Source organism: Impatiens glandulifera, chromosome 7, assembly GCF_907164915.1.
Source record: "Impatiens glandulifera chromosome 7, dImpGla2.1, whole genome shotgun sequence".
In the NCBI taxonomy this organism is placed as follows: domain Eukaryota; kingdom Viridiplantae; phylum Streptophyta; class Magnoliopsida; order Ericales; family Balsaminaceae; genus Impatiens; species Impatiens glandulifera.
This window is the reverse complement of record NC_061868.1, coordinates 11718313-11731104: the sequence shown is the minus strand read 5'-3', so window position 1 is coordinate 11731104 and position 12792 is coordinate 11718313. Positions and strand designations below refer to the sequence as shown.

General features: G+C 33.4%; 1 protein-coding gene across 1 annotated transcript; it reads left to right on the top strand.

Annotated features, from left to right (window-relative positions):
• The first annotated feature begins 4014 nt into the window (after window positions 1-4014).
• LOC124909527 (uncharacterized mitochondrial protein AtMg00860-like) lies at window positions 4015-12369 on the top strand. The gene is made up of 3 exons (XM_047450197.1): window positions 4015-4028; window positions 9516-10065; window positions 12295-12369. Exons 1-3 carry the CDS (start codon window positions 4015-4017, stop codon window positions 12367-12369), a joined length of 639 nt encoding a protein of 212 aa, XP_047306153.1.
• The last annotated feature ends 423 nt before the right edge of the window (window positions 12370-12792 follow it).

Here is a 12792-nt window from a genome sequence, read left to right as displayed (position 1 = left end):
AATAAAAATATTAAAATATTTTTATTTAATACTCTAAGTTCTTTATATAAAAAATTATTTTTTCAAAATTATGGCTAATTATTATTTTAATTTCTCCATCTTCCTATTATTTAAATTATTACAATTATGCCTATTATTTATTAATCAAATCAAATAATCTATCATATATAATATTAATATATTTAAAAAAACATGTTTGTATTAAATATTAATATTATTTAAGTATTTTAATCAAATCAAATAACTTTTTATAACCTAAATCAATAAAATTATTTAAATAACTCAAATGGGATCACTTCAAATTTTTTCTAATTTCATATATATTAAATAAAATCTGAAATATTCAAACAAAATCTGAAATATTTTTATATTAATATTTTAATTTTAACTATTATTAACATAGCTGTAATATTTAGAGAACAAAATCATGATTTGTACATATGTTTATAGCTCTGTACATTTATTTTAAGAGAATATGAAACTAAATAAAAATGAATAAGTATATTTATTATATATTTGAAAATAATAATAAATAATCTCAGGTAAGTTGATGTAGGGTTATTTGAGTTTTGATTGAATTAAAAAAATATTATTAAAGAAAGAAAATTAAAGTAGAGTATTTGAATTTTTAATGAATTAAATTGTTATAATATTTTTTTATACTTAAAATTTAAAATTTATAAAATTAAATTAAATATATTTTGATATTTAATTAATGAATTGAATATTAAATAATTTTAAAAAATAAATATGATAGTAAAAATTTCAAAACCTAAGGTATTTGTTCTCATTTATTGAATAACTTAATTTATTAATTAAAATACTAAAATACTCTCTATTTAATTTATTGTTTCTCTATTTAATTTATTGTTGTTGATTTGAAATATATTATTTTAAATTTTCAAAAAAGTGATACAACTTTGAGACATTATTATCTTAATTAGAAGGAAGGTAATGAGACAGATTAGTGCGAAAAATGCATTACCATAGTTGTTCCAGTTCGATTTCGTGTAATTTCCGCGGGTTAATGTTTATATCATATTCTTTAAATAATAATTGTAATGAGGCAGATTTGGGCGAAAAATGCATTACCATAGCTGTCCCAGTTCGATTTTGTGTAATTTTCGCAGGTCAATGTTTATATCATATTCTTTAAATAATAATTGTTTTCTATGTTTAAATTAAAATTTTATATTATTATAAAGAAATAAATTTAAAATTATTATAAAATATGAAGAATAAATAAATATATTAATTATTTTATATATTTAATTGTGTTTATTAATGTTGTAAGCAAATTGTAGAATTAGCTAAGAAACAAATATAATTGTCGTTACTCCTTTTAATTTATTTGAAATTTTAAGTAGTTTATAAATTCCTTATTAGATGTAATTTTAAAATTATCAAATTTTAAAAATAATTAAATATATGTAAAAGAAATTTAGTGATATTAATAATGTGACTTAAAATCAAATAGAAAAGAAAAATATTAATTTTTAATTATTTGTTACATGTAATTCCCACTTCACACCAAATTTGTATTATATCATTCATTACTTATATCAAATAATTCTCTCATTCTCATCTAAATTCTCCCAAATGTTGCTTCTCTAAAAAGTAAAATATAATATTTTTTGCATCACCTTCATCTATTAATTATATTTTTTTTTATGTGTACTTCAAATATATAATGAATAAAATAATAATTATTTTTATTTATAAAATATATTTAAGACCACTTCAAGAGTAACTTATTTTATAAATAGATAAAAAATATATTTTAAATTTATAAATATAAATTAATTATATTTCTAAAATTAAAATAATTTATAAATACATAAAGTTTTAACAAAATAAATTTAAAATAAGAATAGTTACCTCATTTTGTGAAATATACAATCATATTACTTTAAGATATCCAAATAATTAACTTAAAGAATCCTAATATAACTTATGTGACACAATTGATTTTTAAAAGATTAAAAGTCACCTAACAATTTTCAAACATAACAAATTATATTTATTGAAAGTTTTAGTTTAATGAGGTGGCAAGATAAAATTGTTTTTTTTTTTTTCTTTTTACTAAAGAGTGGGCTTTATTAGGTAATTTAATTGGTACTCAAGTTAGACCATCCCAATCAATCTATAATAAAAATATTTTATAAGTAAAAGATTGCATAAACAAAATTATCCCAATTTTTAGTGACTAGACAGGTTTATTAAAACTATTTTTTATTAAATAATTTATTAATATGTTAGAGGAGAACTTGTCAATGCCACATTACATATAAAAATAACATTTAATTTTCTTTAGCTCTTTAATTATATATTTATTACTAGTCTAATCACTAAATATTGTTATTTATTTTGAAACATTTTTATCCAGACAAACATTCGTTGTACAATCTCTCCTTAAAACTATTTGTTTTGTATTAACTATATAAATATGGAAGAAGGGCATATTAGTTCATCATTTCTAAATATTTTTTCTTGGAATTAGAATATTTGAAACTAATATTTTGTGTTATTTAAATAACTCATTATATTTTTATCATTTAAATTAAAATAATATTTTTTCTTTCTGTTATCTAAATTATACTTTTTAAATATTTTTATCAAAAACCTAATTTTTTATAATTTAAACTCAAACACAAGTCTTGTTCAAATAATAATAACCCAAATCAAAAACTAACTTCCTTCCCTAAAATCTAATTTCAAACTCATATTTTATGAGAAGGAAACCTCCTTACCTTAAATAATAAACCTAGTTTATACTATTTTCATTCAATGTAAATATATATTTTTTTTTAATTTTAGAATTTTATAATCTCTTATACCTAGTAGTTATCATCAATATGATGGATCCCACACATTATTTTGTTTACAAAATTTTCAACGCTGAATTTTCTACATTTATTTTTAGTTTGGTTTTAGTCTGAATTTCTCATTCAATCACATTAAAGGCAGTTTACTAGTTGTTGTAAGTGATGTGTACACTTGAAAGTTCTATCACTATGCACAAAAAAAATGATAATTAAATTTAAAAAAATAAAAGAAGAATAAGAAAATCTAAAAGAAAAGAGAAAATATGCAAGACATATATAGTTATCTTAGATAAGCATAAAATCTTCATATTATTATGCAAAAATACATTATTAAGAAATAGTTTGATTTTGTCTACTCATTCCCACTTAAAAACTCACTAGATTAATTCAAATAAAAAATTATTTCATTTAATAGACAAAAAAATTTAAAGTTTAATTTCACTCACCCTTTAAGTTGAATTGAAAGGTATGAGATGTCATTGACTTATTTTATAGATTGAACTATTTTTTTTTTTAACTTATTCAATCCATCTAATAATTTATTCATTCTAGCAGCAATGTTAGTTGGCCCCTTTCATTTAATGTGACAACAATATTATTGAAATATTTTCAATTCAATACTCAATAGTCAATAATATATTTTTAATATAGAATTATTTATTATTATTTTAAACAAAAACCTACTATAATTTTTTTTTGTAAATAATACCAAATAACATTTGTAAAATCAAACTAACTAAACGAGAATTTAAATGTTAAATAATTTAATAAATTTAAAAAATTTAATATTAATGATGTAATTATCATTTATAGTTTTGCAACGTTAAATGATGAAATAGAACAAGTTGAACAAGCAAATTAAACAAATTAAACGATGTCAAATTTTTTTAATCAAATATTCTAAACTACATTGAATTCTCCTTATCCAAGACGGTAAACAACACAAAATATGTCATGTTAAGTGATAAGTAACAATATTATATATATAGCAAAAAAAAGTTAAGAAATTTAATACATTATAAGAGGATACATGTAAAATGGTCTCGGGTTAAAAGATTAGTTTCAAATTCTAGACTCTTTATTAATAAAAAACAAATCTATATCTGATAACATAATTTTTATTGTTGTTAAAAAGAAAACGATCACAAACTTAAAAAAAATCACCATACACAAACTTAAAAAAAATCACATGACAATTGAAAGGTATATATGGACAATCAACTACCAATAAACATTGAAAGTATTATTTAAATTATAAAAATTCGAGATAAAAGTTTCGATCCGACTAAAAATAATTTGCACCGAACAAAATACAACACCAACTCAAATATGAGGAGATATAATAATTCTTTTAAAACATTAATAATTGCATATTTAGAAATATTTTTTTTGTTTGGTCGGAATTTGGTAGGATAAATTATTAATAAATATGTTTTAATTTATTTTATAATTATCACTCAAAATATGAATTTAAATAAGATTAAATTAAGAAACACTTAATTAAATAAATATTTTTAAATTTATTGCATTTTAAATCCAAAATAAGACCTAAATCCAACTACAAAATGTATTACCAATATAAAAGTTAATTTTCTCACCTGTTTATTCTTATTTTATTTTAAATAAATAATATATATTTTTATTTGATAAAGAATTAATTCTCATTTAATTCAATTTAAAATTACATATATTAAATTAATTAATAAATAATAAAAAAAGTACTTACAAAACTAAAATAAATAATTGATAGTTGAGATGTCAAATTATATAAACAATTTAAAAAAAAATAAAATTCAATAAAAAAAAATTGTATTGATAATGTAATTTATTAAAGGTCATTCAAAAAACAAACGTTCAATTAAAATAATTCGAAACAATTAAATGTTAGTAAGAATTTCTAAAATATATATTTGAGGAATAATTAAATTAATTTTCAACTGATGGTAAACAAGACCGAACAAGCTTGATCAAATAATAATGGATCATATCTACTATCTACTATCTACTAGGGATGTCAACGGGGAGGGAATGCAATTACCATCCCCGCCCCATTTTAATTTCGGGGATTTTTTTAATACCATTTTCATCCCGTTTGGTTTTTTTGATTTCGAGAAATCCCGCGGAGCACCGTTAATAATTTTTATTTAAAAAAATAAATAAAAACTATACAATAAAATTATATAAACGAATTTTTTAATATAATATATATTGTAATATATTAAAATTTTATATTATTATAAAGAAATAATTTTAATACTCTTATAAAATATAGTAAATAAATAAATATATTGGTGATTTAATATATTTAATTATGTTTATGGTATTCGGGGCAGAATCAGGGTGAAAACGGGGTGAAATTGGGGCGGGTCGGGGCGGGAGACACAAATACCATCCCCGCCCCATCCTCGTTCGGTTTCGAGGAAAAACCGTCCCAAACGGGACAATTCGGTTCGATTTTCACGGGGCGGTTTCAAATTGACATCCTTGATATCTACCCATATAATTAAAATAATAAGAAAAATATGTAAATCAGTAATCAGTAACCTTTTTAAACTTATAATAATATTAATAAAAAAAAGTAGATTTTAAATATTACAACAAATAAGTGTTAGTCTTACAAAACAGTAAACACTAACTAATAAAAAATTGTAAAACACTAACATTAACCCACTATTAAATAAACTGTCAAATATTAACCTACTACTAAATAAACTGCCAAACACTAACCCATTACTTAGAATAAGTTAATAGTAGTATCAACTTTAGTCTAACCAACTAATTAAAAAAATAACCAACATTTTATTCAAACAAATTCTAATAAATCCCTCACTTAAACTAGATTGTATTCTAGTTGAACTTTAGTGACACCCATTAAACTCCTCAAATCTTTAAAAGTCTCTAATTTTAAAGCCTTTGTCATGATATCAACCAACTGTTCTTCAGTCCTACAATGAACAAAGTTTATTAAACTCTCATAGTGACACCCATCAAAATTCTCAAATCTTTAAAAGTCTCCAATTTCAAAGCCTTTGTCATGATATCAACCAACTGCTCTTCAGTCCTGCAATGAACAAGGTTTATTAAACTCTCATTGGATAAATCTCTGATGAAATGATAACGAGTGTCAAGCTTGCTTATTCCATGCAAAACAACATTTTTAGACAATTTTATAGTGGAAATATTATCACAAAAAACTGTAATGCATTTGGATTGTGACTAATGAAGTTTTGCAGAATTCTTCTCATCCATTATACTTGACATACTGTAGAAGTGGCTGCTACCAATTCAGCTTCAGTAGAGGAAAGTGTAACAATTGGTTGTTTTTTAGATGACCATGCTATAGCTCCTCCTTCCATCATAAAAACATACTTAGATGTGCTTCTACGATCATCATCATCTCCTGCGTAGTCACTGTCGGTATACGTACCCAACAAGTTCTCCTTGTTTTCTTTTTTTATATAGTACACCCAATCCAACAATCCCACTTATATACCTGAGTATCCTTTTTACAAGATTCATATGCAATTAAGTAGGCGACTTCATGTACCAACTTGCTATTCCAACTGAAAACATCAAGTCTGGTCTAGTGACTATGAGATATCTCAGGCTACCAACCATTTGTTTGTATCTTGTTGAATCAACTTTATTTCTACTCTCGTCTTTGTTAAATTTAGCTCTCTAGGAATAATTGGATTTTGAACAGGATTACAACTAGTTAATCCAAATCTTTCCAACATCTCACATGCATATTTATTTTGGCTTATGAAAGTCCCACTGCTATCTTGCTTTACCTTAACCCCTAGAAAAAATTTCATCAATCCAAGGTTTGTCATCTCAAAATATTGCATCATAGCCTTTTTGAAGACATCAATCATTTGTTCACTACTTCATGTTAAAACCAAATCATCAACATACAAGCTAACAATCAATATTTTTACTTCTACATTTACTTTAACAAACAAAGTTGATTCAGAAGAGCACTTTTTGATGCGGTGCGAGTCGAAGAGGCGTTTATGCGAAAGTTGCAGCATCCGAAAATATCTCGCAAGTGTCAGATTTCGACGATTGCCTAGTGTTTTTCGGGCGGAAACGTGGTGCTGTGAAGAAGTCATGGTTTTGCCATGAGGTATGATGGTTTAAGGCCATCTGACGACGTTTAGGGGCTCAAAATCGCATTTTTATTAGTTTCGGGTGTTTTTTGCAATTTATTAAAAGTTGTTTATTTCTTTTGCAAGCTAGGGTTTGAGTATTTAAAGAATCTTAAAACACTTTGTTAGGGGAAGATTATTAATCAGAAAACGAGGTTTCCTCAATATCTATCAACTTTCAGTATTCGTAAGAATCAACGAATCTTGATAAAGGTTCATCCTAGCCACGCACGCTGCATCAGTTGGTATCAGTTTCTAGTCGACCCTGAGGTATGCCGCCCCGAAGACAGCCGCGCAACCCTACCCCTGGTGCTGATGATGGTGACCTTGCTGAGTTGCGACGTGAAAACGCTGAGTTTCGCCGTGATAACGACGATTTGAGGCGGCAGGTTGAATGGTTGACGCAACGGATGGATGCATCTATGCACATGCACCACCCTGAAGATGATGTTACGATGACAGATGAAAACCCTCTCGGTGGTCTTCGGAATCGATCCCCTGAACGCCCCAATCATCGCTGGGAGCAGGCTTTCAGGGTGGACATCCCTAAGTTCGATGGTAGTCTACCACCGGAAGAGTTTATTGATTGGCTTTCTCAGGTTGAAGAGATTCTGGATTTCAAGGAAGTTCCTGCAGATCGTCGTGTACCCCTTGTTACGATCCGCTTACATGGTCGTGCACAAGCATGGTGGCAGCAGTTGAAACAGACACGTGTTCGTCATGGTAAGGCAAAGCTCACGAATTGGGACAAATTCAGGAAGCATATTAGGGCTGCGTTTCTACCATATAATTACGAACGTAACCTGTACCAGCGGTTCCAGAATCTTCGTCAGGGTTCTCGTTCCGTGGATGACTATTCCACTGAGTTTTACACCTTTGTGGCTCGTGTTGACCTGTCTGAGTCCCCTCTCCAGTTGGTTTCTCGCTATATTGGTGGCCTTCGCCTCCAGTTGCAGGATATTTTGAATATGTTTGATCCCTTGACTGTTTCTGAGGCACATCAGCGTGCTTCACAGGCTGAGAAACAGCTAGCCAGGCGCGGTTCGGGTAGCTTTGGAAAACAGGTTGTCCCCACTAGTGGCATTGGTTCTTCTTCCCAGCCGGCCAATCCCACCCCAGCCCCCCCTCGCAGCACTACAGCCCCCCCGCAGGGACGTCCCGGTGGCTTGCGTTGTTTCAATTGTGGTGAAGTTGGCCATCGCCAAGCAGAGTGTCGCAACCTAAAGTCCACCAATCGTGGTCTTTTTACTGAGGTGGATGATCCTGACTCTGCTCTTCCTTCAGATTCAGCCCCAGTGTATGATGTTTATGATGATGAGGCAGCGGAGGAGTATGTTTCTGGTGATGTTGGCCCCCTTTTGGTGATTCGTCGATCATGTTTAACCCTTCGTGCTCCTGACAACGAGTGGTTACGCAATAATCTGTTCCATTCCACTTGTACCATCGGTGGCAAAGTTTGCACCTTCATCATTGATGCTGGGAGTTGTGAGAATGTGATTTCTGAGGTTGCAGTTTCGAAGCTGGGTCTGTCCACTGAACCTCACCCCAAGCCTTATCGCTTGTCCTGGCTGAGTCAAGGTACGGATGTTACAATTTCCAAGCGCGTACTTGTTAATTTTTCCATTGGTTCCCATTATCGTGATGCTGTATATTGTGATGTGGTTCCTATGGATGCTTGTCACCTTTTACTTGGTCGCCCTTGGCAGTTTGATCATTCTGTTATACATGATGGGCGTGCTAATACCTACACGTTCTTATTTCATGGTACCAAGATTGTGTTGATGCCAAATCAACCCAAGAAGGGTGCTGCCCCCACTCATCATGCGTCCCCCCCTACCACCTTGTTGTCTCGGGGTCCTTTTTAGACCGCCATGGTCGAATCGGGCATGGTGTTTGCTCTATTTTGTTTGCTGATTACCTGTGGTGCTAGTTCTGAGGTGCCTATTCCAGTGCAGCCGCTGTTACAGGAGTTTGCAGATGTTTTTCCTGAGAATCTGCCTTGTGCCTTGCCTCCTTTGCGTGATATCCAGCATCACATTGACTTGGTTCCAGGTGCTGCCCTACCCAACCGTCCTCATTACCGCATGAGTCCCAAAGAACATGAAGAGTTGCGTAGACAGGTGGAGGACTTGCTGGCTAAGGGACACATTCGAGAGAGCCTTAGTCCCTGTGCTGTCCCGGCCCTTCTTACCCCAAAAAAGGATGGGTCTTGGCGTATGTGCATTGATAGTCGTGCTATCAACAAGATTACAGTGCGTTATCGGTTTCCTATTCCCCGGTTGGATGACTTGTTGGATCAGTTGGGTGGTGCTTCTGTGTTTAGCAAACTGGATCTCAAGAGTGGATACCATCAGATTCGTATTCGCATGGGTGATGAGTGGAAGACTGACTTTAAGACTCGTGAGGGCTTATATGAGTGGTTGGTTATGCCGTTTGGTCTGTCGAATGCTCCTAGCACCTTTATGCGTGTGATGAACCAGGCTCTTCGCCCTTTCATTGGGAAGTTTGTAGTCGTTTACTTCGACGACATCTTGATTTACAGTGACAGCGAGGTAGCACACCTCTCCCATCTTCGTGAGGTGTTATCTGTTCTCCGGCGTGACAAGTTCTATGCTGCTTCCTCGAAGTGCACATTTCTTACTGATTCTACCCAGTTCCTCGGTTATGTGGTGTCTCGGGAGGGCCTGAAAGTGGACCCGAGTAAGGTACTGGCTGTCAATCAGTGGCCCCGCCCCTCTTCGATCACTGAAGTTCGCAGTTTTCATGGTTTGGCTTCCTTCTATCGGCGTTTTATTCCTCACTTCAGCAGTGTTACGGCTCCTATCACTGATTGTATGAAGGGGGTTAAGTTCTTCTGGACGGATGATGCCGAGGCTGCCTTTGTTGAGATCAAGCACCGACTCACTTCAGCCCCTATTTTGGTTCTTCCTGATTTTTCCCAGCCATTTGAACTACATTGTGATGCTTCGAAATTGGGTATTGGGGCTGTACTTAGCCAATCTGAGCGTCCTGTTGCTTATTTTAGTGAGAAACTGTCTAGCGCTAAACTTCGTTTCAGTACCTATGATATTGAGTTCTATGCTATTGTCCAGGCAGTCAAACACTGGCGTCATTATTTATTTCAGCGGGAGTTTGTCTTATATACGGATCATGATTCCCTCAAGCATCTTGGTGGTCATGACAAGATTTCTCATCGTCATGCTTCGTGGGTCTCTTATTTACAGCAGTTTACTTTTGTGATTAAACACAAGGCTGGTGTGTCTAATCGCGTGGCTGATGCTTTGAGTCGTCGTCATGGGCTGTTGGCGGAGATGCGTGTCCATGTACCCGGCTTTGATTCGTTTGTGGACCTCTATCGTGATGATCCTTTCTTTTCTCAGGTCCTCATTCGCATCCAACAGGGGGATTCGAGGGACTTTGTCTTGGAGGATGGGTTCCTTTTCCGCGGTGTGCAGCTGTGCATTCCAGATTGCAGCCTGCGTTTGAGGATGATTCAGGAACTCCACAAAGAAGGGCATGTTGGGCGTGATCGTACCTTCCAGCTTCTTGCAGCTTCTTATTTCTGGCCTTCGATGCGCAAAGAGGTGGGGCGTTTTGTTGCTCGCTGTCGTGTTTGTCAGTTGGCTAAGGGCGCTTCGACTAATGCCGGGTTATACTTGCCTCTGCCTATTCCCACTCAACCATGGTCTGATGTCAGTATGGATTTTGTCCTTGGGCTGCCACGTACCCAGCGTGGTTCTAATTCGATTTTTGTGGTGGTTGACCGATTCTCGAAGATGGTTCATTTCATTCCCTGCAAGAAAACCTCTGATGCTGTGGCTGTTGCACAGCTTTATTTCAGGGATGTGTATCGCCTTCATGGACTTCCTGCCTCCATAGTTTCTGATCGGGACACTCGCTTTGTGAGTCACTTTTGGAGGAGTCTTTGGCGTTTGGTTAATACTCAGCTGAATTTTAGCAGTGCCTATCACCCGCAAACTGATGGCCAAACTGAAGTTGTTAATAGGTCTTTGGGGAACCTTCTGCGCAGTTTAGTTGGGGATCATCCTAAGGCTTGGGATCTGAAGCTGCCTCAGGCCGAGTTTGCTCACAATCATGCTGTTAATCGCTCCACTGGTTTCAGTCCTTTCCATGTGATTTACGGGCTGTCTCCGCGTGCTCCTCTTGATTTGTTAGCGCTGCCCAGCAAGGTGCGTCCTCATTCCACTGCTGCGGATTTTGTTGGTCAGTTGGCTCAGGTTCATCAGACCACTCATGACCGTTTGGTTGCTGCTACTGCCAAGTACAAGGAGAAGGCTGATTTGAGAAGGCGTGCTGTTGATTTTGAAGTTGGTGACTTTGTGTGGGCTATTCTGACTAAGGATCGTTTTCCAGCTCATGAATATAGCAAGCTTGCTGCTAAGAAGATTGGTCCTGTTGAGATTGTGGAGAAGATCAACCCCAATGCTTATCGTTTACGCCTTCCCAGCCATGTGCGTACCTCTGATGTGTTCAATGTGAAGCATCTTGTTCCTTTTGTGGGTGAGTCTTCTTCTGATGAGGATGATGCGGTTCCAGATTCGAGGACGAATCTTTTCTACCCTGGGGGGAATGATGCGGTGCGAGTCGAAGAGGCGTTTATGCGAAAGTTGCAGCATCCGAAAATATCTCGCAAGTGTCAGATTTCGACGATTGCCTAGTGTTTTTCGGGCGGAAACGTGGTGCTGTGAAGAAGTCATGGTTTTGCCATGAGGTATGATGGTTTAAGGCCATCTGACGACGTTTAGGGGCTCAAAATCGCATTTTTATTAGTTTCGGGTGTTTTTTGCAATTTATTAAAAGTTGTTTATTTTTTTTGCAAGCTAGGGTTTGAGTATTTAAAGAATCTTAAAACACTTTGTTAGGAGAAGATTATTAATCAGAAAACGAGGTTTCCTCAATATCTATCAACTTTCGGTATTCGTAAGAATCAACGAATCTTGATAAAGGTTCATCCTAGCCACGCACGCTGCATCACTTTTCAAAGCATTATTCTTTGAAGTAAGTTTCGATTCTGCTGAACCAAGCCCTTAGAGCTTGTTTTAATCCATAAAAAGTTTTTTCTAGTTTATAAACTTTGTCCTCCTCCCCATTTTTCTCAAATTCCTTGGGCTGGTCAATAAATATTTCCTCAAGTAGTTTTCCATGAAGAAATGCACTCTTCACGTCCATTTGATAGAGATTCCACATTTGTTGAGCAGTTATTGCAATGATCATACGAATAGTATCCCAGCGAGCTACAAGAGAAAATACTTCGTTATAGTCAAAGCCTTGTTCTTAAGCGTACCATTTAACAACTATAGTCTGGTAATAGGATCAGTGTAATCAATAGAGACGGAGGTCTAGCTATTGATGACAACTTTTGGGAAACAGTTTGATATAAATCATGTTAGGGATTAATATCACTTTCTATTTTTCACAAACCCTTGCAAACTTTTGAAACGATTCAAGTGCGGAACTATTTGCTCAGGTTTGAAGCTACGAACCAATGAGAGAAGGAAAAACAAAATGTAAATGACACGGCAAGTTATTTACGGATGTTCGGAGCAAACTCTCATACGTCACCCCTTCTTCCAACAACCGGAAGGATTTCACTATACTTATTTTAATCAAATAAAGTTTACTGATATAGCTAACACTCTGTTGAACAAAACATACTCTGTTCAACTTACAATATGATTAAGAATATTTCTCAGCTAGACAAATTTTGATTCTCTCTCTTGAACTTGAAGATGATGTACAAATCAGTAAGCAAGTGAGCAAGCAATCATCAATTCGTGAGACAGGCAGTTCGTTCGTTG